The sequence below is a fragment of the Phyllostomus discolor genome, chromosome 13 (assembly GCF_004126475.2).
Source record: "Phyllostomus discolor isolate MPI-MPIP mPhyDis1 chromosome 13, mPhyDis1.pri.v3, whole genome shotgun sequence".
Classification (NCBI taxonomy): domain Eukaryota; kingdom Metazoa; phylum Chordata; class Mammalia; order Chiroptera; family Phyllostomidae; genus Phyllostomus; species Phyllostomus discolor.
The window spans coordinates 33031475-33056241 of NC_040915.2; the positions used below are offsets into that span (position 1 = coordinate 33031475).

Consider the following 24767-nt stretch of genomic DNA (forward strand, 5'->3'; position numbering starts at 1 on the left):
CTTCCTAATGATTTTCTGTATCTGGAAGGGCAAACCCTCTTTAGATGTATAAATATTAAAAAGCACTTCCTGGGCACGAGGGCACTGGTTTCGGGGCTACTGAGTGGCTTTTTCAGCTTGTAATTAAAAACATCTGCTGGATAACTAACCAGCGGCACTGTTTGCTCAGAGGAGCGAAAGATTTAAAACTCACGGGGCAGCACAGGAAAGGGGAGTGACCTGTGAGTAGCTCCTCTTACCTCTGGTTTCTGGAAACATCTACCCAGCTGCCCCAGGCTCCTCCAGCCTTCAGGTTCTCGATATTGGCAGCCTCCCTGTACCTCTGTCTCTGGCATTTTTGCTTTGTGCTGGTGCTGTTGGCTTCACATTTCAGTTTCCATGTCTGTGCTCTGTATCCAAGTCCAAAGAAGGAGTGAGGAAACGTCACGGCCCCCTCATTCACAGTGTGGACTTGAGGTTCACTAGAGACAGGCCAACCCGGACCGCACGGAGCAAGCAAGGCAGTCCCTTTTGAAGAATTGTGAGATTTAAAAAAAAAACAAAGGCCATCTTACATATTTGAAATGCCTTTCCCCCTGAAGGCAGACTCCAGAGAACGATGCAAAGGCACACTAAGTGATCAGGTACAAAGGCGAGGACTTGTCCGACTGATGAATGGGAGAGAAGGGGTTGAGGTTTTTACCCTTGTCAGTAAATGGGAGCACCCAACCTTCAAAACAATCCTGACAGCAGGTCCCATTCCCAAACACCTTCTACAGATGGGAAAAGCGAGGCCTAGAGATGCTTTATCCAGTGCCACGTAACAAGTACATGGCCAGATTAGGAGTCTTTCCTGGCTCTCTAAAATCTGAATTGCAACCTAGGTAAGGACAACATTTATTCATTTCGTCCACAACTACCTGTTAAGTAGCTACTGATGACCAGGGCCTTCCTGGGGGCTGGGGACTGGGGGTGGGGGCAGAGTGCCTTTGCAGGAAGCTGACTTTCTAGTGTCGCTCTGAGAGCCACCGGAGCCCAATTTGCTCTCTTCCCTGAGTCGGTTTTTTTTTTTTTAACACCTGAGGGAAGGAGGTGACAGATTGTGAACATCAATAGTTACTGAATTGGTTTTGTCCCAAGGCTTCCTAAAAACAGTTTTCCACAGGATCCCAGCCCACAGAGTGTCCCCAGTCCAGCCGCCAGCAGTCAGAGCAGGCTCCATCGTGGTTGTCCGGCACCCTGGGCCAGGAGGGGCTGCGTTCGGCTTTTCCTCTGGATGCCCCTTTGTCCTCACCACTCCTCAGCCACCTGCCACTGGGGTGCAGTCTCGCTTTGTGCAGGTGAAATAAAGGCCTCCTGGGCATGGGAGGGGCGGGACGAGACTGGAGCGGCGGGGGTGGGATCCAGGTTTCTGGAGACAGGTTTCTGGAGCTGGTGGAGAGGCTCCCTGCCTCAGTTCAGTCCTACCAGCGGGTGCGTAGTGGTTCTGTGTGTTTATTTTCCATTTTGATGAGGTGTGAGGCGCACAGTTGTACCAGAACGAGTTTGGAGTTGTTCCTGGTTTTCCAAATGGCTGTTTTCTCCCTGCAAGGCCAGGGGCTTGGGGCCACCCCCGCCTACTCTGCCCGCTAAGTGCCACACTTCCATGCTTCTTGTCTGTAAGCAACGTTGCATGCGCCAAGCTCCATGCCCTGGGCCCTTCGGCATCCTGTTAAACAACCCCCAGTCCGCTCCCCTCTCCGTCTCTAATCGGTGGGAGAAGTTTGCTTGCCCACCGCGGCCTGGAGAGTGAGGGACAGGGATTAGCACAGCAGCTTGCGTTGCTGTCAGCATGCGACCTAATAGAGTTGGTGGAGAGGGTTCTTTAGAGGCAGCAGTCTTGACAAGGAAAGCTTCTGTAATCTCGCCTTTGTTTAGAAATATGAACTTCGAAACCCCACTGCAGAGAGTGTCGGCAGCCACGCTGATCCGAGGCCTTGGGCAAATTCATTTGAATTGCTCTGAAATTGGATATTCAAAATTCAATAAAAGTAAGCCAGCCCGATGGTACAGCTGCAGCATCCCCCCATCCAGCTGGGGAAGTCACCGTGGGTTCCAGGCCTCGGACTGGCGGAGCCGCGTGTGACGGGAAGACGAGTGGCAGAGCTGCCAGAGGGCCCTGCCTGGCAGCCCAGCCCAGCCACGCTGCCTGCCAGCGGCTCCCGGAGCAGGCCGGCCTTGGCACCACTGGCATCTCTGGCTGGCCTGCCTGGGCGGGGACCGAGTGCCTGCCTCAGCCGTGGCTGGGTTCCAGAGGGAGGGGACGCCTCAAGGGCAAATGGATGGGGAGTCGGAAAAACACTGAGATCGCAACGCCCCAGTTGTTCAGAGAGCGGCTGGACTTCCCGAATGCTCTGCCGCAGATCCAGAGCCGTCAGACACGTGGGCGGGTTTAATTAAATTGTGCGCAGATGTAGAGAAGCACCGTAATTTGCCCTTGAGCAAGCGCCTCTTCTCTTGCCCTCAAAGGGGGACCGTGGCATCCTGGAGAGCGGTCCGGTTCCAGCTACGGCGGAAGGTCCCCCTTCCTTGTCGTCCACTTGCAAAGGCCGTTTATTCGGTTAGGAACTTCAAGAGAGAACCATCCTCACTTCCCTGTAAGACCCAAGCTGTTTGACCCCCAACTTCGTGATAGATTATCACAACGATGAATAAAAACTGTGAAATGCCAAAAGACACATACACATGTAGAGGGAAATGCATATATATATACATACACATGTGCACACTAATGTTTATATACATGCATGCACATAAAAACCTATATTTATGGACGGAGAAAGAGAAAGAGAAAGAACTATAACAAGAATCCCCACGTGAGAAGTGTGTCTGGTTACCCCTAAGGAACTGTGTTGGCCCTCAACACAGCCCAGGCATGGGTCTGGGCTCCTTGTCAGAACTGGTCCGTGTGACCCGCCTGGAGTCAGATTCCGGAGAAATGCACCTGTCAACCTCCTGGCCGCCCCGCCCAAGCCCCCCACAGCTCCGTGCCGAAAGAGGGGTAATGGGGGACCTGCGCTGGCAGGGACCATGTTAACGGCCCACTCTATTGGCCTGCGTTCCATATCGCCAGCCACTCAAGGGCCAGCCGTGAAATTTAATTTGGAGTCTTACAGACACATTCTGAATCCGAAATCTCAATAATAACTTTCCCTTTGCTCAGCCTTTTAACTGTGAAATTCAGTTGGGGAGTTTCGAAGCAGCAGGTAATGTCACAGCACTCCGGAGGGATTTTGCCAGAATTCTACTAAAGTGCTTGCAAGTGTCATTTCCATATTTAACTAATTTCAGTTTTTAATTAGCTCCATGTGAAAAATGAGAGTTCACGCTGAGCTCCTCTGTCAGCACAGACGCTTGTTTCCTTTCTAGGATCTCAGGACAATTAAGTTAAAAAAAAAAAAAAAAGAGTCAAGGCTACCGTGAGTGTGATCGTGCATGGCTCTCTCCGGCCAGACAGCGCAGAGGGGGCGCTGCGGGCCTCCTCCCCGGACTGGGGGACAGCAGCCGGGGGAAGGGGTTTAGGTGCGGATCGGTGGGTCCCAGGCGCCGAATGATTTCTCAGCCGCCGATGGTGTGTTCTTGTCCCTGAACCCTTGACGATGACCTGAGAGCAGTTTGTGAGATGCACCGCATGAGATAGCTAGCTGCAGAAGCAGTATCTTTTCTAGGAAATCGGGTTTCCTCGGTGCCATCTGTGCCCTACGCTCCTGCATCCAGGTGTCCCTAGAAGGTCATCCAGTCTCGGGTTCTTCCGGCCCTTGGCGTACGAAAGTGACTTCTTTAAGGTGAAGTTTCAAAATGCAGTCCACGCATGGAAATTTGTTAACCTTACCTACGAAGTGCAGATGTACCCCTTGGGACTCACATGCAAATGAAAAACTACATACTCCTCAAAAAAAATTGTATTGAGAGGTTCTGTTTTGCATAAAATGAAAAATATTTGATGTGATCAGGTTTCTGAAACAATTCAAGGAAGCCAGAGAAATGCAGGCCTGCATATCATTTGCATAGCATCCATGCTAATGGCATTATTTGTTTAAAAGAAAGCCCATTAAAAGTTTTCACAATGATCAAAGTGGAAAAGTTTTATGACACTTCTCTTTAGCAGCAATTCTTGGAAATGGATTTGGTTGGAAAGTAGAATCCTTCCCGCCCCCCATGTGTTTTAGTATTGGGTAACTATTCCCCATTGCTAATAGACATTAACAGGTGACTCAATCATATATATATGAACTACAGTTCATATATATATGAACTAAAATATATATATATATTTTATATATATGGCATTATATGTTTATATATATAAAACACAGGTGACGTGATCTTGAAAACACTGGATATCTCCAACAGGAAGTGAACATTGGAATTCAGGTAGCCAAAAGAAGCCTCAAGTATCGGATCTTTTTGGAGTGTTTAGGGGGCAGGGTAGAAAACGGTCGAGTTTGCTCACGTGGTCTCCCCTCTACCGACCAGGCACGAGTTCCCGAGAGCGGGCACAAATTTGTGGGTCCCACAGACCACCTCTCTGGTGTGGAACTAGAGAAGCACGTGTCCGGTGGGTTGGCAGAAATCCCGCCATTTGAGGTTGGTTTGTATCAACCACAGGTGAAGAGATGGAAGCGTGAAGAGACCACCCAGAAGTCGTTGAGCTAAAGTAGCTGCCACGTGGACCGTCCACGAAGGCTCCATCAGCCACTGAGTGTCGAGGTTGGCTGGGCTGCGCGCTCCCTGTTTGGGACAGCTCCCAGCTCGGCTGTGACGGGGCTCCTTAGGGCTGTGATCAGGGCCCACCTGTGATGCGGAGCGGATTTGTGAATTGAGAAATACGCAACTTCTAATCCGGAGTGGTCCGCTCAGTTGTCCGGGGAGAATTGTAGTTCGGAGCTTTAGTGTCTCTTTGTTCTTCTCGAGGTGTGATCTCAGGTGGGCTTCCTCGGAGTCTCTAGCACGGGCAGCTGCAGTCACAGAAAGCATGTCTTTATGTGAGGAGGTTTGACCCACAGTCCCTGTGAGTGGCGAGGGCCCCTCTCCAAAGACCAAGAGCAAGCAGAAGCGGTGTCCACTGACGTGGGATTAGCGGTGAGCAGTCCCACAGCGGGAGGCTCGTGTGACAGAACTGAGAACCGCACACCTGGAGGGTGAAGTCAGAACGAGCGGTGGAGGGCGTGGAAGGTCAGGCGGTGAGCCACTCAGGGAAATGCCGAAAGGGCAGTACTTCGGGGGCTTTCATGTGAATTCCGGGCCTGAAAACGAAGGTTGGAAACCATGGTCTTGTCACAAAGCACTTTAATCCTACCCGTACCAGTCGCCTCCTTATTAATTGGTTAGACAAATATTTTCTAGTCCAAGAGAACAGACTCCAAAATCCAGGCTGCCCAGGATCCGATCCGTTTTTTCTACGTACTCCCTACCTGAGCACAGGTAAATTGCTAACCTCCCTGTGACTCAGTTTCCTCCCTGTAAAAGGACACAGTACTAGTACCTGTCTTATAGGGGTTTTTTGAAGATCAAATGAAATGGTTTTCAAATAGCCCTTAGCACAGTGCTCCGCCGTAGAAGGAGGTAAATAAAGATTTTCTTGTTTAACTGTGCTAGGCTGAGGGTGTGCGATAGTGAATCAGTCATGCTTAGTCATTGATTGCCCTTCCCGCGTACACAGCAGCCTCCCCAGGTAGGACCAGTGCAAACAGATCACTCAGCAGCCATTCCGGAGTCGGTCAGCTTTCCAATTTCGATACAAAATCAGGGTATGGGATTAGGAGTGTGGAATGGGACCATCTCAGCAAAAAATAAACTAATTAACTAAAGCCACTTATTAAAATAATCCCTCCCATGGACAAAGTGGTCACATGTGTACCTGCCAGGAAATTAGCTGCACACACACACGCACACACACACACACACGCACGCACGAGATGACCCTAAATCACATTTCCCAGAAAAAACCATAGAGCCCTAAGCTCCCCTCACTCATTGAGAGTTGGCTCCTGACCACGGCGCGAAGCGCAGGGCTTTGGGGGAAGCACGCTGAAGGTCAACTCTGAGACCGTTGCCACTTCATTAAGGAGTCTGTTCTAAGCGCACGGGGCTTTCCCAGAAGAAGAAATACAGTCTTCGTCTTACATCCAAACACGCTGCCCAGAGGCCCTGGACTGGCTTCTGTCTCACTAAAGCTATCAGATATTCACCCAGAGTTGCTCAGGCACCGTAGCCACCATGACCAGATTGGAGAACTCAAAGTAGTCGTTCAGTTCAAGATCTTGCCTAGCACTGACCTTGACCCTGGGCTGGCTTCGTGTATCCTAAATCCGAGCTCCGCTCTTCACCCCACGGCTCGGGGTTTCATTCGTGGATCCTCGGTGCTGAAACACTCAGTCCCCGTCACCGGAACACTCAGGTGTCAGGTACAGGAAAATGCAACCCCACTGGTCGGTTTTCCTACTCTAGGAACTATAATTGAACTTCAGCCTTGGGTGACTCTATCTTGTTGTTAAATATTCTAACAGAGAATAAATCTCTGTGTACGTTTTGTTGGTTGGTTTGCTTTTGCTTCTGGTTTTATTGGCTTTCCTCTGTGTGGAATGAGTCGGTAACAACTGTTTGTTCTTGCTGCCTAAGAAGTTCGGCGCCCAGGCACCGTAGCAGATTTATGGGGCAGTAAGAAGACCTCGCCGATTACTTTGTGAAATAAGCTTCCTTTCAGATGGAAGAGGAAAAACTGCCCGTGCCTTGACTGCAGAGCCAGTTTAGTAAATATTTGCAGGAATCCACACCGTTGGCAAATGGAGCTGGCAGAGCGCTCGGGTTCCAGACTCTCGGCCCAGAGTGGAGAGGAGCCTTCTGGGAGGGGGGAATTGGTGTCCAGCCCAGGAGGTGGGCTCGGACCAGCCGGTGAGCCTCGTGCGGACTCTCTCAATATCCAGTGTCTCCAGGGAGCTGGCTGAGAGCGGGATCGTCACATCATTTCATCTGAGCTGGATTTTCTGATAAATTCCTCAGGACTCCATGTGGTTGATGAAGAGAGTCACCCATATGCTTGGCACACCAGGCAGGCGGTTTTGACACTTTGGGAACGCGTGGATGTCTGATGCGGATCCTCCTCTGGGCAGAGAGCCACGCAGCGCTGGGCGCGGGCTGCGCTCTCCCGCACGGAGGAGTCGCTCTGTGCCTTGTCACAGCTCTCGGCAAGGCGTGGCAGGCAGAAAGGGGGTTGCTGACTGGCCCACACCAGTTCCCTCGGTGACAGCGGTGCCAGGTTCAGTGCTAGGACTCCCCGCTGAATCTGCGTTTCAGATAAAGAACGAATAATGCTTTTAGTAGAAGTAGGCCCCAAGCGTTGCATGGGAAATTCAAATACAACTGGCATCCTGATTCTCAGTTCTTAATCGGGAAGTTTCACTCAGTGGCCAGGTCTGCATTTAGCACCCTGTTGGTCGTGTCTTGTAGGTCAGAGCCTGACTCCAGACGGGATCAATTGTGGTGCCTTCTCTTTGTGGCCACAGTGGTTGACCCAAGGGAGGCCAGTGACCCCAGCTGAGACAAGCGGACATCCTACGCAAGGCTGTCTAAAAGTGAAGCTGGAAAAACGAAGCGTTCGTTCCTCAGCGGCCCCAGGGCGTGGGAACATGAGCGCGACATTCTTTGTGGCCGTGGTCCACCCCTCTTGGAGACAGCCCGCTGACGGAGAATAAGGACAGGGCAGGTGGGCCAGCTGTTACCCTCATGAGCCATCTGACAGCCTCCCACATAGTCCCCCTTTTTGCCTGAGCGAGGTGGAGCTGAGCCCTAAGGGTCCTAAGCTGATACACAGATGCTCACTGGCTCAGCCCAGACTCCAGAGTCCAGCTTCAGGGATGATGGGGAAAAAAGGAATTTGCCCTGGAAGTGCCTACAGACAGCTGCTTACAATCAGCTGCCCCCACACAACCACCAGCGCACCGTCTGGCCCTGGGCAGCTCCGTGCCTGATGGCCAGGCTGGGGACGCCGTCATCCCACCAGACAGAGCAGGGCCACCCCGAGGCCCACCCGCCTCCGGTCAGCGCTGCCCAGAGAGTGGAGGCGGGAGTCTTCCCTCCATGCCATCTGGGAGCCGCTGCCCAAAATATCTTCTCTCTCAGAATCTCTCCCGCCACGGGCCCACTCACTGACACACTGCCTGAAATGCTCACCCTCAGAGTTTGTATGTTTGGCTTCGGTCATGGTTCTCCTCTCTCCCTGCACATCTGCTGAAGGTAGAAAATATGCCGCTGTAGAGAGGCCTGTGGGTGAATTCATGTATAATTTCTGGTAGATGTTTCAAAACTCTATGGCAGCGGCTGGTAGTTTGGCTGGGAGTCCAGGGAACACCCGCTGTGGTGTGAAAGCATGCGTGCACGTGGCCCTACTAAGTTCAGAGGTGGCAGTGGGCCTCTCTGGTAACTGGTCATCTGGACCGGCAGAAGGGACCGAACACAGGGACTGGAAGGGGAAGAGACCTGCTCGAAGGAATGTCACCTGCTTCACCATTTCACTGTGGCCCAAGTCTCGGTCTGGAGTTTTCTCCAGGTGCCCACCTCTGGCAGAAACATCCCTTTTCCATATTGCATCTTCCCCGCTGCTCTGATGTTCTCCCCGTTGCAGACACAGACAGAGGCCGAGTGCCCCTGGGGGCAGGTGTTGGGGAATCTCTCACCTCCTCCGCCTTCTTGGAAATGGACCAGTGGAGCCCGTTCCTTCCTTCAGGTCCTCTTCCACGAATTGCTGTCAGCCTGGCTGTGTTTGACACCAGCAGTTCTCAAACCTCAGCATTCATCAGAGTCCGCTGGAGGGCTAGTTAGTCCACAGCTACCCAGGCCCCACCCCTGCCGAAGTTTCTGATTGGCATATCTGGAATGAGGCCCAGTAATTTGCATTTCCAACAAGCCCTCGGGGTGCTGATGCTGCTGGTCTGGGAGCCACGGCCTGACACCACTGGTCTAGACTGAGAGCTGCTGGGGTGTGCAGCAGCATCTTAGTCACGGCTGAGCCCGGAGCCTGACTCAGCACCCGGAGAGGGAGGGGAATGCCTTCCAGCACTGTGTGGCCTCTGCCCCGTGGCAGTGTCAACGCTAACCCTGTGAGCGCCCTGCATCTGCAGATACCAGGTTCACGGCAGAAAGTATTGCTGTTTAATGTGCTTTTGACACAATGGCCTTCTCCAGGATATGAACAGAGGTGATTAGAAGTGGCAATCTGGGTGGAAAGAGGGAGGTGGGGGGCAGCTCGTCTTGAAGCTGCATTTGCATAGGAAACTCGCTGGTTTTACTTAGACTGTCTACTTGTGGCCTCTTTGGAGAAAGTTCGTAGAAATCATGTAGAGTGCCCCCCCCCACACACACACACACACACACTCCCCTTCCTCTCCCTCCCCAGCTGCACCTCCCAACCACGACTTCGTGTGGCCGCCGACACCGCGTGTGCATGAGACATGTGAGTCTAGTCAGCAGGGCTGGGACTCCTCCGTAACCCCGCACTCCAAGAGGGCGGCTCCAGAAGTCAGTTCGGGGAGGCAGGAGCGAAGGAGATCGGGGGGCCATGCCCATGGGCAGTGGTGCGTGCCCTCTCTGCCAAGGTGTGCGACCCTCCCAGGTCTCTGCAGCCTCCTCTGTAGAATGGCTCTGGAGGAGATGCACCTTAAGTGTTTCCCTGCAAGGATTCTGTGGTTCTCTTTCAAGACGGTAGGCCCTCCCCACTTTAGGAACAGGCCCTCTGCTTGTAACCTAGCTGCTTGGAGTCTGACAGAGGTTTTTCTCTAGACAGACGATGTCCTTGCCAGCGAGTCCACACAATCACTGTTCTCTGTGGGGCCCTTAGCTCTGTCCCAAGCTGTGATTCACACACTTCATTTTATTGCATGTGGCCACCCCACTGTGAGCTAGGGAGTTTCGTACCCCCATTTTACAGGTGAGAAACTGAGGGTCTGAGAGGTTGAAAAACAAAAGGCAAAACTGCCCCAGAGCTTCACAGATGATGCTAAGGGCCAGGCCCACACCCTGGACCTGAAGCCCACTCTGCCCAAGCAGAAGCTGCTCTGACCGCCATGTGGCGTTATTCCCACGGAAGCGTACCGTTTACCCACAATGCACCTGAAATGTAGCCTAGCCTTTGGACAGAAGATGCCACTTTTACTGTAAGAGTCACAAAGTGGTGCAGTGAAGACCCTGATCCAGAGTCCCCAACTTCAAAACCCAGCGCTGCCCCTCCTGGCACTATGACCTCGGGCACGGGACTTGATCTGTCTTCCCGCAGTCTCCTCAGCTGAAACTAGGTGTAATAAAAGTATCTGTTCTAGAAATAATGTCTGAAGTCATTCATATATTTTAGTTGGATCCTGTAAAATTACTGGTCTTCCTATCATATCTGCTCTACAAAAATTAATGACAATTTTTGCCTACACGTGTAAAATTCTTAGGACAGCATCTAGCACACAGTAAACACTTACATTGGTGTTCGCTGTTCTTACTGAAAACAGCACCGTGGGTTTGCAGCGTCGGGGATAGGAGGTGCTCGCTGGTTGCTGGCGAACCTAGGAGCTGAGCAAAGGCTGGGATGCCCCGGAACATAGCTGTGGTGGTCTGGGCTGTGGCGACGCCACTCCCTTCGGGGCTGAGAGGGGACAGGCAGGGAGCACAAGGCCTCCTGGACTCTAGCAGGTCCCAGCCTCTCCAGGCGGGCATCGCCCTCACCTAACGAGGGAAAGCTCCCAGCAGGATGGACCGACCCGCGTGGAGGCAGGCCCTCTGAAGTCGTCTTTGTCCTCTGGCCTTGAAGGAGTGAAGAAAAACCCTCGAGGCAGAGGGCGCAGGAGGCTGGGTCTTGTGGTTTGCTTGTGCGTTGCTTCGTACAGTTAAAAATAATGAGACAAGACAGGCATGCGGAGCCATCTGCTCAGCCCGCGCCCCCATCGCTGCCGGGCCTTCCTCTCCCAGGCCACTGCGGAGGGCCGGGAAGGCACGGGTATCCTGGTGGGTCTTCGGGAGCAAGGAGGAGCAAGGTTTGTCAGGTGTGATCTGGCAGGGGGCGGGGTCTCCCCGAGGACGTAAGCTCTCCACTGATGACGCACACACTGTGGGTTTGTGTGGTGTGGGGGCCGGCGTTATTTCCGCCATGACGTGTTTATCTGAATGCATAGCCAAACGTCGTCACTAATCCATCAAGCTTTTATTTTGGGATGAGGTGAAGTGGATTAAAGTTTTTCGAAGGGGGGATTGATTTTCAAATGTGTTGGAACCCCAGCTCAGGTTTAGTGTTGATCACAGACTTGGATGACGACTGGCCAGAGGCCTGAGATACATCCGCGCATTCCTGGCTCTGGCACTGAGTAGCGGTGTGAGAGCGGGCAAGTTACTTAATCACTCTAAGCCTCGGTTTTCTCATCTGTAAAGTGGGAATAATGATTCCTGCCTCTAAGGGGATTGGCAGGGGCGGGGGGTGATTAAATGAGAAATGCCTGAAAGCAGGTGATAACTGAAGCCTGGCACGAAGACACAACTTGGTAGGTACTGTGTATAACTGTTACCATTCTTGTCCTTAGCCTGGAACCCTGAAGGCCTCAGTGAATTGCATTTTTTTAAAAGATGCAGGACTCCTTCAGTTCTTTTTTTTTTTAATTTAATTTATTTATTTTTAGAGCGGTAAGGGAGGGAGAAAGAGAGAGAGAAACATCAATGTGCGGTTGCTGGGGGCCGTGGCCTGCAACCCAGGCATGTGCCCTGACTGGGAATCGAACCTGCGATGCTTTGGTTCACAGCCCACACTCAATCCACTGAGCTACGCCAGCCAGGGCAAATTGCATTTTTTAAAACACCAGTTGCCAAGCCATTCTTTCCTTCAGTAGCTATTCCTTGGACATTACTATGCCCTAAACCCAATACTTAGTTACTGGAACAAACTCAAGAAGGGCAGATGAAGACTCAGTCTCATCCCTCAAGGTGCTCATGGCCCACAGTTTGGGAGAGGGGGAGCCAGGGCGACCAGTGAATCATTCCCAGGGAAAGCCAGACATGCTGTAAAAGGTGAGGGTGCAAAATACCCCCCGAGCATCGCGGAGGAAGTCAGCCTGCGGGAACCCCAAGAAGCCGCGTGGTCTAGAAACAGCTTCGTCCAGTTGCCACATGCGGCCACTGAGCCCCGGAGACATGGTGGCCATGTGACGGAAGAACTTAATTTTCTACTTTATTTTACTGTAACGTGTCCATTTTAAAACCCAAGCAATACAAATATTTTCTGTTTAACGCATGTGTATTGTTCTGGCAGGACCACATTGCACTTTAGCCACTGACAACTTAGCATGTGAGTTGAGAGAAACCACAAGCATCAGGCACGAACCAGATTTGGAAGACTTTGTGCAGGGGGAGAAAAAGGAAATTATCTCAGTAACGATTTGTATGTTGATTGCATATGAACCGGAAATATGTTGGACATACTGAGTTCAAAACGTGCTATTAAATTCATTTTACTGATATAATGTGGTTACTAGAAAACGTTAAGTCCCATCTGAGGCTCCTGTTATAGTTTCTGTCAGACCAGAAGCAGGATGCAAATGGCGTTGCGCGTTGAAAAGTAGGGAGTTCAGAGGAGAGACCCAAGGCTGTGTCCTGGGACAGTTCTTTCGGACAGATGGGGGAGGGGTGGGGGGTGCAAAACGTGGAGGGTCTGAGGGCCCTTCTTCCTCAGGGGGCTGTTCCCAGGGCTGCGGAAGGACGGAGCTGGCTCTGAGATTTAGTCCTCACTGCGGGAGCACGGCTGACTTAACACACTAAGAAGAGCAAGGCTGGCCACCCTGGGCATTAGGCGGGCTGTAGAAGTGCCCTAAACTCCATTCTCTTCATTTGTAAAATGGGGACAATGAAACACCTACCTCAGGAGCGCCTTCTATAACATTAAAGATTCAGTGGAATCAGAGAAGGCCAGGAGGGAATATATTTAGAAATGTAAGCCTCAAAGACTGAAGTAATAACAACAAGTTGGGGAACTTTACAAATGCCTTCATCTTTCTGGAGCTCCGAACACGCAGGTGAGAGAGAACGTCTCTCCCAGGAACCAGAGGAGACGCCCCCCCGCCAGCTGCAGGCGAACTGGGGTGCACTGGACTGCTGCCTTCCACAGAATTATGGGGGGGCTAGGGAGCACGAGGGAAAGGAAGGAGGGAGGTTAATTATGAACCATGTCCTATGTCTCTCTGCTGTCATTGAATGCTTCGCATGAGCCAAAATGCCACAGCAGTTACAGGCAGTTACAGTGCTGCTACCTGTTGAGAAAAATGTGTACTTTTAGCAGGAAAGAAGTGGGACTTGAGTATCACATAAAACCCCTGAAATTAGCTCTATTAAGTAAATTGTCACAAACTCAAAGTAAGTCTAATTGTGTCATTTATTTAATTGCAGATGAAAATGTGGTTCCTTTTTTATGGCTACAGGTGGCCTGCATTTCAAAAAGAAAATGTCCTTTGGTTTTGCTCCAGATTCTCTTGCTCCCAGTGAAAGCTGACCATGTTGGTATTAGCATATCAGAGAACCAGGCCCCTGTGTTTCTGGGAATTTCATTTCCCGCTACCTGATAAGGCCCTAAGAGATAGAACTAATTTTTTTTTAACACGCTGTTTCTTTCCATTGGAATCCAGTTTTAAAGTGCTTCAGGTTAGGCCCGTGCAATCCACTTAACTAAAAACCATTTAAGAGAAAGATCCAGCTCAATTTGCTAATACAAGCTATTTGACTCGAGAGTTTAAAAAAAAAAAAATCCTTGCACGAACCGTGTCAAAAATTAAAAATTGAAAGGAACACCGGCAGCCTCCCTCCCTGTGTGCCTCATTTGGGCTCCGCTGAACAAACGGCCAAATCGAAGTGAGAATTCTGTACAGGATTTGCTCGACATCTTTATTTCTTCAGCGCATTTCTCCCTCCTCAGACGTTACCGAGCTCCTGTGCAGGAGAGAACACACCCGTATCGACCGTGGCCTTGTCGGTCCAGGTAGAAATAGAGCAATGGCGATTTTTAGATCCTAGTTGTGAATGAGTCTGCGGTGGAAGTAATTTGTCATAAAAACCCAATCTAATGAATTTGGGATCAGGAAGGATCGTAATGCCTCTTTGGTTGACTAATTTATTAACGGGTTATTTCTGCTCATGCCCTGCCTCACAAATGGTAGTAATAAAACTCTGAAGTGGGGTCCCTCATTTTCTCTTCAATAAGACTTGGCATCGCCCCCAGGCTTCAGAATTCTCCGTCTTTAAGGCGGTGGAACAGGACAGCAGAGAGAAAACCAAGGTCAAGAGGCCAAGGTTCCATCCCAATCCACCGGGCCTTCCGTTGTCAAGACCTTAGACAAGTCGTTTCACCTACGTAGGGCTCAAGGTCATCCTCTGTCCAGCAAAGGTGTGGACTCCATGACCTTGGAGCCCATCTTGACTGCGGTTCTGCCATTCCGATGTGAGGCAGGAAGCTGTGAAGGTTTCTCTGATACGGGGTTTATGCAAATGAGGCGAGAATACAGCCCCAGTCTGCAACTGGAACTGACTGGAACTGAGCCTGGTGCTGGAACTGAGCCAACAGCTGTCCTGCCAGGAACTGGGCAGGTGCAGTACTCAGGTGTCAGGTGTCACACAGCTCAGGCTCAAACCCCACCTCTCCTGCTTCCCAGATACGTGTTAGTTGAGCTCTCTGCGCCACAATTTCTTCACCTGTGAAATGCAAAAGCAACGCACACATATCGTAACATGAGTGCCTGGCCCACGCTAAGGGTGCAGTAGAACTTGGCCATGAGCACCATTGTTGAAATGACACAATGACCCAAGACCCAGCAGGAAGTGAGACTCTGCACTGCCCCCTGTGGGTCCGATGCTCCCAGATCCCTGCCTCCTTTACACAGACCCTTGCTCTGCAGGTTGGTTCGAGCGCCCTTTCTCCCCATGGGGATGCAATTACAGAGCAAGGACGCATGCCAGCGAGTGTGTGCCGGGGCCTGCAACCAGCTGCCCCACCTACCAGCCCTGGCAGTGTGAGCAAATCCCCCGACCCCTCCCCACCTCCATTCTCTCGTCTGTGACGTGGGGGATGGTAACAGTAGCTGCCTCTGGTTCAGTGCAAAGGGTAACTAAGGCAATGCTTGTAAAGCACTGGGCACACTGCGTGACCCTGAGTCAGTACTTTGCACGTTAGCTTTTATCGAGCTAAGGAGAGTGACGCTTGGAGAGGTAAATAAGCTTGCACAGGGTCACCCACGTAGTCGTAGGGGGATTCGAACCCTGGTGGGCATGAACCTAGCTCCTCCTTTGCCCTATTCCTAAGGCTTCCCTCCCTGCCTGGGCTGCTGGTCTCAAACCACCTGGCTGCGGCTCCAGGGTTCAAAGCGAAGGCTCACTGGAGGCAGTTTGCTGGGGGCTGCCAGGGACTCAGGAAGGGAAGTGAGTCCGGACCCTCCTCCCCGCGTTGGCTGCCGCCTGGGGGAGGAAGAAAGTGTCCTGGGAACAGAGTGTGGCCCGTGCCCTAATTGCCACCTCCCTGCCCCCACTCACCACTCTCCTGCAGAAGGCTGTTTTCCACAGGAGAGTTCTCCCTCTTTGTTCCCACACGCATGGCACCTCCACCGATCGATACGACATCTTATCCTCAGAAACATTCACAATGTCTACTTCCTGGGCTTGCAGGGGGGGGGCCCCTGCCGCATGCTGCCTGCGTCGCCCTTCCTTTGTAGTTGGGGGTCTTGTGGATCAGCCCCCTCTGTAACAGGCTGTGGGTCGCAGTTCTTAAAGAAAAACATCCTTCGGGCTGTCCGGGCTGAATGACAAGCTCCGGGGGTGGAGGTGGAGAAAGGTGCGTTTAGGTGCCTGTGTATGGATTGCAGGGATGTGTTTTGCTATCACAAAAGCTCTTAAAATACCCGACCATGATTTATTTGCTGAATAAAGCCTCCCGATATTATCATTCTCTAAAGGTGTTTTGATCACATGGGTCCTTTCTTGGAGAAAGAAAGGCTTTTATTTTATTTCTTTCCTGGGAAAAGCAGGACGGGAGCAGGGTAGTTTTGGTGGTGACTGATAGCCTGTGTGGAGAATGGCTCCAGGCTCGCGTTTACGTGCCTGGGGATGGGCGGGCTCAGTGGACCAGGGGACGCGGGGCCAGCACGGCCAGTCCTCCCGGCTCCAGTGCAGGAGACCCGGACACAGGGACAGAAAGTGGCTGTGAGCACATGTCTGTCTCGAGTATCGATCTGCCTGGTGATGCTGAGAGCAAGGGGGCCTTGTTCCGGGTCGCCCGAGCTCACCAGGCACCGTGCTTCCAGTGTCAGCTGTGGCCACCTGCAGTGTGTCCGCGGGGACGTCAGGGGTAGGGATGACACCAGCTCGGGGCTCCATACCTCCTGAAGCTGCAAGGAGCCCCATGTTTTTCCCTCCGCACGCAGAAATTGATTAATTTCGTACCACTTCCTACTTGCTGTACTAGCCTGAGCCCTTCATGACAATAGATTAATGCGCTGGTCCCTCCGTGTGGATTCTTCTTGTCTCGAGAACATGCTGCTCCCTGGACCCGGGGCTGCCTCGTGCAACTGTCACCTCGTTCCCATGGCACACACGCAGGAGGGGACAGGAAGCCTCCCTGCGTTTGCAAGGGACTGGGTGTGGGCGACACAGACAAAATCCCCCAGATGACCATTCTAGCCCCGTGGCTGGAGGGTACCGGAGTGCAGGGAGAGGTGTGAATGCAGGTGCATTTCTCCAGTGCCCCCCCCCCCTTCTCCAGGGGTCCTGCCGGGATTCTGGAATCATCTGTGACTCCTCCTTCCTCTTCTGTGTAATTCCTGCACCATCAGCTTTGCAACCATTTTGGGAGATGCGAGTTGGACGCCGGGCACCGGCAGGTCAGTTTGCAGAGCATTCTGGGACAGAGGCACACCTGTCTCACTGCTAGCCAAGGGACTTGTGGGTGTAACTTCCCTGCAGCCTCGGAAAATCCACTCCATTTAGTGTCTGACAATGCAGTGGGAGGGGAAACAAGAGAAATCACTTCACCAAGGCAGTTTGGGAGGGATTTTTTTTTAAACTCCTTTAAGATTCCAATGTTTTAAACACCTTTGAGACTTAAGACATTTCCAAGAATGTCATCCTTCATGGTTTTGTTGTGTCTCTTCTTTGAAGCAGGTCACCCTGGCACTGACAGCATCCCTTGGAAGGGTCCCGTTAACGTGTGGCAGGGGCCCCTCCTCCCTCAGGAGGAAGAGCCGCCCAAGCTGTCAGTCAGCCTGGCTGCGCTGCCTAAGACAGATTCATTTCCTGTGGGCGGGGCCATTCTCCCAGTGGAACTGCAGACTGGGCGTGTCTACGGGCGGCCTGGGTGTATCTGCGGGGGCCTGGGCCCTGCTCACAGGGGTCGAGTGTGTTCCTGAGCCAGCCTTGACAGCGGGTAGTAAGGATTCCGTCGCGCCCCTGCCCGGCGCAGTGTTGCTCAGGCCTGGTTGACCGGGAGGACCCCCGATGAGTCAGTGCAGGAGAGTGGGGGGCTGGCGGCTGTGCCTCTGCTGTCGCCAGTCTAGGTCTGAAGCCCAGACTTCCCACCTCCAGGCTCTGTGATCGTGGGCTAGTCACTTAAGCTCCCCGAGCCTCGATTTCCTTGTGTAGAAAGTGTCGGTGACGTTTCCACCGCACGGGGCGGGGATGGGAATAAATGAGCTTTCGTCGTCTTCCTCTTGAGAACCTTCCGGGCCATTCCGTCTGACTCCAGGAGGAGCCGCTCTGTCTGCGCCAACCCGGAACGCTCCTCCCCAGACGTCAGCGTGAATCCCTGTCTCACTCCCGTTAGGCCTCGATCGCAGACGGCGTCCTTGACCAGTCCTCGTTTAGACAGAACAACTCCTCCTTCCATCCCCCGCGCCCCGGAGCGTCCTGACCCTGTCCTCCCTCCACCTGTCACTCACCTGCTTAGTGTGTAGGTCTCCCGCCCGAGTGTACATTCCGTGAGAACAAGGAACTCGCTAACAGCTTTATTGTGGGTGCCAAGGACACAGCTAACACACAGTAGGTGCTCAATGAATACTTGCTGAATGATTAAAAAAAAACAAATAAATTAACCTAATTAGCCCAATACCTGGCGCATTGCCAAAGTAAATGTTAATTGTCCCCATGGCGTTGGGTAGCTTCCCTGGCGTGCGTGTATTTTCACTCCTGCTTGCAAAAGTGCCTTTGCAGGTGGCCTGTGCAGGTGTGGGGGGTGGGGAGCACTTGTGCATCGGGCCCTGATTATTCCACCGGGGTCCTCATCTCTACGTACTGGAGCTTTCGGAGTTGGCTGCGTGTCGCAGGGGAGCCTGACATTGTTGACTGTATTGGCTGATGCGGGAGCAGGGGGACCCGGCCCTGACCTTTCCCATCATCAGGGGCTTTGCCCCCACCTCTAAGGCCCTGATCAGCCTGACCACGCTGAGCCACTGCACCCAGCAGGCGTGGCTCCCCCGCTCCCACCCCCACCCCCTAAACTGCACTTGCCCAACGGCTCCCATTTTCAAAGGCAAAGTCCAGGGTCTTCCTCGGGTTCTGGGTCAACGAGCCTGATCTTTGAAAAGACCGCCTGCTCCTGGGCACCTTCTCAGCCAACCCAGAGCCTCCAGGGCCCCTGCTTCTCCCTCTTGGATAAACAGGGGGCGGAGCAGCTCCCTGGGAAACGTGGCTGAGTACTGATTGACTCCCTTGTCAGGTGCATCCTCTGCCATCCAGCGAAGGTGGGAGCTTCTAAGTGGCACCCAGCAGGGCCCTCCTGCACCCTAAACTGCTGCTTCAGGAAGCTCCTGTTCCAAGCTACCACTTTCCACAGCCTATAATCTCCCATCCTTGTGGCGGCTGGGGAATTTCGTTACCTGCACCCGAACCCTTTCCCATTCTTCTGCTTGTGCTCTGCCTGAGTATTTCTTTTAGGGCCCGTCTGATACCAAAAAACCAGGCAGCTTCACTTGGAAACTGTCCCCCTTACTCCAGGTCGGCCTGTTTCTGACTCTCGCTGCAGCCCGGGTTCCGTGTGCAGGTCTGTCCACCCCGCCTAGGTTCACTTGCAGCCCTCCCCGGGCGTTTTCTCCCCTCAGCCAGAGGGAAACTTTCGGAGTTTGGCTGCCTCCTTCGTTGGCAGTGGCTGATTTCCCAGCTGCCACCTGGATTCCACCAGCTTCCACTTGGAGCCTCTCCCCGCTGCATCCTCGCTGACCCGTGGAGCCCCACTGTTCTGTCCAAGGGTCCCTCCGGAGCGGAGCCTGTCAAATCATGATAAATTGTGCATTTTGGCTGCCAGCGGGGGTGAGGAGCATCAGGGAAAGGGCCTCCCAAACTCATTTCACTTCTGACCCCAAGATGGTCTGAACGGCACCTTATGGGACGTGCTGATGGCGCCTTTGTGTGGCAGTGGGAGCGGGGCCCACCCGCTGCATCCAGGATGTCTTATTACATAAGTTATGCATCGATGAGGCCAGTGTTCACCCACCGTCCTGAGATAAAGAAGCAGTAACTCTGGCTCCTCCAAGGCTCCTCCGCTTTCTAAACCTGATTCTGAGAGCGGATCACAGCCAGAAATACGATGCCATGATATTTAAAGAGCTATTTATTGTTGTTCATAGAACCAAACGTCATGGCCCTCAATGTGTCCTAACTCTTCCTGGCTGGGTTTTGGAAAGGACTCGTACCCTGTACATAAATAGCTTTGAGGAATGCACAGGGGCCTGGTGCAGAAAAGTGGAATTTCTCACTTTCCCTGGAAGTGAATGTATGGTCTAGATAGCCTCAGGGCTGCTGCTGTAACAAACAACCCCAGGCTCTCCACGGCTTGCAACAGTACCAGTGTATTTCTTCACTCATTCTGCTGTTGTATCACTGGTCAGCCGTGGCTCCGAGCCATGGTCTCTTCCTCACTCAAGACCCAGACCGATGTGTGGGAGAGGACAAGAAGCATGCAAAGCACGTGCTGCCTGGTCACAGGCCCGCATTGGAATTCAACAAGATGAGAAAATAGCGCCCCCTTCAGGAAGAGGTACCGAACCTAGGAAACAGTCACTCATTCACCCCACCGAGATTATACCAAGTTGCAAGAAAGAGACTAGGTTTGCTCAGACCCTGTTGCGACCCAGATTTTGTAATCCGATCACCAGGACATACGAAGAAGTCGGGTGCCTCCCACTGTAATAATCCTCCTTTGATTCCAGACTCCCCCTGCGATCACACTTGATAGCCCCCGCTTCCTCCCCCGTGAGCCTGGGATCATGACAGTTCCCACCTCAAAGGAAAGCCAGGAGCCTCGGGCAGGCTAGTGTCTGCAGAAAGGCCCCCAGAGCTGGCCGTGCAAGGGCTTCAAGGACTGGCCACGTGTATCGATATACAATAACCGAAACAGCACCTCTCTGCAGGCTCGTCCATGTTGCTGCATATCATTCCATCCTTCACACCTCTGTTACGCATTTGTTGTTTATAAGAGCACAGTGTCCTACAGTCCTACCCCCTCCGTCTTCCCCCACGTGGCATTGCCTATTCTGATAAACACGGAGGGGGCGCCTTCCGTACTGGAGGCACTCTGTGGGCCTGCTGGGGGACAGAGAGATGCTTACCTTGCCTCTGTCCCCAAGGGGCCGTGACCCTCCGGGCAAAGGGAAACCTTTACAGAAGGTAAAGGGGAGTTTGGCTGAGCCTGACTGCTTTCTCAGCCTCAGCCACAGGGCAGAGCAGGGGCAAAATGAGGAACAGAGGTCTCGTTAGTCCCGAAACGGGTTGACTTCGCAGCCCCCCCCACCCCACCCCCACCCCGGGTCTCTCCCCTGAGGACCCCTCAGCCCATCCCCACAGGCCAGAAAGAGACTCTCATTTTCTTACTCAAGAAAAGGAGAAGGAATCTCTGATCAAGGGGGGGAAGAAAGCGTAAACAAAAGCCTGTTTCAGACTCTGTCCCTTCCCCCAAAAAACAAGAGAAGGTGGTTGTTTCCCTGCTATTCTCACTTATTTACTTAACATTCCGTCGAACGACAGAAAATGTGCCCCGACTTGAGTTCCGTCTTCGCTGCATCGCTTCGCTGGGAGGCCGAGCCGGTGCCCAGACTCGCGCTTGTTTCCCCTCCTCCCAGCTCCATCTCGCCTGCTCCTCGTCCTTCCTTCCTTCCCGCCCCTGGGAGCTGTCCGAGAAGCTACCCGCTGGCCCTGGCCCTGACCCCTCTCACCCACCCCGTCTGCAGTTGTCTTGTTTTCACAATACTACTTTTTTAAAAAATAAGAGAGATTCTGTGGAGCCCAAAACAAAAAGGGAGGGAGGGCAGGCACCGCTGAGAGCAGAGAGAGGGCCGTCTCACGAATGCCGAGCTTCCGCGCAGGAGGGTCCGGGCGTCATTCGCTCGTGGGGCTCCCTGAACCTCGGAGGGGGCGGTGCGTTCTGCCTGGGATGAAAGACCGAGGCCTGTAAGAGGGAGCGGTTCTGGCCAGGCTTTTCATACCGATGGAGCGCCGGGGAGGTTGAGTCTTCGGTGCCTGGTGGACGCACCGCTTCCTTTTACCGATGTGAAACGCAAAGCGTTGTTAGGCCTCGGCCGCAGCCGCAGCTGCAATACCTGTCCGAGTCTGTCTGAAAACACAGAAACCGCCCCCCCCCTCCCCCGCCCCGCAAAGAACCTCATCTCAGTGCAAGCCCAGATAACCCCATCGTAACACTTTTTTAAAAAATCATTGTAAAACAGCTAATTCCCTGGTTCCCCTCCCCTGGTCAATGCACATCAGAAGCTGTGGTTTCCGTGACGCCACGGTCATCCGTTCTCCTTCCCTGACCTCTGTACAGGGAAAATACGTCATTATTCAAGGCAGTCGCTTGTAGTAGTGTCTCTCCAAGTAAGTGACCCACGTACAGCGGATAAGCTGCAGAGGAAACGCAGGGGGCACCTCGACAGAAAGTGCACAGCGAACGTCACCCATTCTCACTCGTGTTTATCATCTCCAAGGGTGGCATCGGTGGGCCCTGCCCCTCCGAGTCCTGCCGAGAAACAACACAGCATTCCGAGCGAGCGGGAGCGTCTGGAAGGGAAAAGCCGGCATCCGCGCGGGGACGCCTTGCCGCTCTCACCTGCAGCCGCCAGCCTGAGCTGCACTGTCGGAGGACAGGTTCTTAACCTGAGTGGAACGCGGCCGGCCCGAAGCGGTGGCGAGCGTGCACAAGTAATTGCTGTGTGCACAGCTTCCTAAGCATTGTTAATTGTGCTTCCTGTGGTTAATTGTTTCCCCCGTCCCCACACCGTCCCTGTCAACGGCCCTTGCTCTCCCGCCGCGGCGCTGGACACAGAGCGACCGCGTCAGCCCGTGTCCGGCGGAAATGCCGGACAGGCTTGGCGTGATTATTGTTAGGAGGGGAAATACGCAGGGAAATGAACTCCTCCTCGGTTTGCGAATGAAGCATTTCTTCGATGGGGACTTGGGAAGAACGCAGGTAGTTGGGGTGTCGCCTTCTGCTGAATGTGGTCGAACGAGGCACCGAGAAGTGGTGGAGATAGGGCGTATTGAGTCTGCTAACCCACCTGGGCAGTGGGGAGTTGGGGCCGACGGAGGGATGAGGGGGACCAGACGGAAGCTTGCGTGCGGGGGTTTGGGGCGCACGGAGCAACAAAGCAGCAGGGTGCCATGTGCTCGTCTCCCGGGCAAAGAGGAGAGGTCGTGCCTCTTGCCTTGGAACCGTCTCCCCCGAGTTGCGGTCCAGTGTGTGGTTTTTTCTAGGGAATGGGGGGGGTAAAGAGAAGGGAGGAATTGTGATATTTTCAGAAAAGGACCCCATTCCACCCCCACACCCAAGCTTTTTTCTCCATGGGCTGTAAAGTATTCACTTACCATGAATAGGGGTAGAAAGGAAAAGTATTTTTAAAGTTTGATATTGTGGCGGGTTGATGGCAGGTGGAGTGGGGGGCGGTGCTTCATGGTGTTTCCGTGCAGGTCTCGGTAGACCAGCAGGCTGGTCTCAGGTCAGAAGCCTCATCTGAAAACCGACTGGCATTTTGAGTAGTCTGGGGGGCTCCTCATCAGTGCCCCTGGACTGCCTGTCCAAGAACAACCACGCCCCAGGGCAGGAGAGCCTGGGCATGGGAGGCAGTACCCTGTACAGTGGTTCCAAAGGGGCACTTTCCCCTCCATGGTGGTGCCACTTGGACGGTCTGGGCTGTTGCCCCCTCCCTCCTCTGCCCACCTCAGGGACCCTCCCCCTCCCTCACCCCCCAGGCTGTGAACAGCAGCAGGAGAGGAGACCTGACTGCCCAGAGCTGCCTGTTTTCTGTGTTTAGCTGCTATTCCCTGCAGCCTGGGGCCGGCCACTTTGGAACAGCAGCTTCCTTAAAAGGCAATGGCTTGGAAAAGACACCTGGCCCTCCCCCTGACATTTGCATTGCTGAATTATCTATTCACATTTCCATGACTTTGTCTCTCCCGCAGCCATGCATCTGCTCGGACTCAACTGGCAACTCCAGCCGGCAGATGGACACACCTTCAACAACGGCATTAGGACCGGCTTACCAGGAAACGATGATGTGGCAACGATGCCATCTGGAGGCAAAGGTGAGGTTACAGCTGCTGCTCGCCCCCTCGAGGTCCCCGGAAAATGCAGCGCTCTCGCCAGCCGGTTCAGGTTTTCTAATCCAAATCTTGGAAGGTATGCAAAAAGGAAAAGAAAGAAGGGGGGTGCGTCCCCTTTCCAAAGTACCCCCGTTAGAAGCTGTTTGCTGTTCCTGTCTGTTAGCTCTGTTTGGCCGCAGCCCGGAGCTGGCACGGTGCCTGCTCAGACCAACGTGCATACCTATGCTATCTGCAGCACCTGGCGGGCTCTGGAGCTGCTTGAAAGCATCCCAAGGCCTGGGCAGAAGCCGCAGCACCAGCAGCAGCTGGAGAAAGTCCCTCCTGGTGGAGGAAGTCCAGAGCCAAGGGAGGCCTCTCCTGGCGGGAGAGGCGGCCTCCCCAGGGAGGAAGCCCCGCCAGGCGCAGCCTGAAAGATAAGGACGGGGCTCAGAGCGGCTGGGCTTTAGGAGAGAATAGAAAGGAGTTTTGACAACTGAGGAACAAAGCGTCTCTTCTGAGTACAGTGAAGGGGACAATAGGAGTATTTATGGAAGCAATCAGGCAGCTGTATTCTTGCAGGGAAAAAAGGTGCTAACAAGGTGCTAAGGAGGAGGAGAGCAAACAGAACCATGGGGAGGTAGGGATGTAAGGTACGGGACAAACCAAAATCATTATTCTTGCACCATGTTTTTTTGAGCTGTGTAGCCCTTCATTAGCAGCTAAAATAGGTGTCTGCTGTGCCTCATGGGTAGAAATAGACTAACGGGACATTTATGATATTCTAATACAGATCACTTATAAATGCAATTTATTTAAAAAAACTTCCACCTTTAGAAAGAAAAGAGAGAACAGCGGCCAGTGGCATCGTTAGGCTTGCTGAGTTCGAGGGGGAGTCACAGACGGGCGGGTTTCTCCAAACACACAATGTTTCACTCCCACACTTCTTATAACGCCCCTCAAGGACACACCAAAGATGGGAAGGCACTAACAGTTATTGCACACCTGTTGCAAGCCAGGCTTAGCATAGTGTGAGGTCAACGGGCCTCACACTATGGGGGGAACATTATCTCAGAGACACTGAGACCCAGGGTGTTTGAGAAACTTACCCCAAACCAAATAAGCAGCCAGGTGCAAAGTGGGACTCAGGTCTGTGCCCTGTGCGTCTCTGGGCAAGCTTGTTGGAATGTCCT

The 24767-nt window shown here is 53.1% G+C and overlaps 1 protein-coding gene across 4 annotated transcripts in view; it reads left to right on the forward strand.

Moving 5' to 3' along the window:
- TENM2 (teneurin transmembrane protein 2) overlaps positions 1 to 24767 on the forward strand; it is a 1103034-nt gene that overhangs the window by 895678 nt on the left and 182589 nt on the right. For all 4 annotated transcript variants that reach the window (XM_028528771.2, XM_036014378.1, XM_036014380.1 and 1 more), the window contains one exon: positions 23458 to 23580. In XM_028528771.2, the coding sequence (XP_028384572.1) occupies positions 23458 to 23580 (123 nt within the window). The remainder of the gene's footprint in view (positions 1 to 23457; positions 23581 to 24767) is intronic.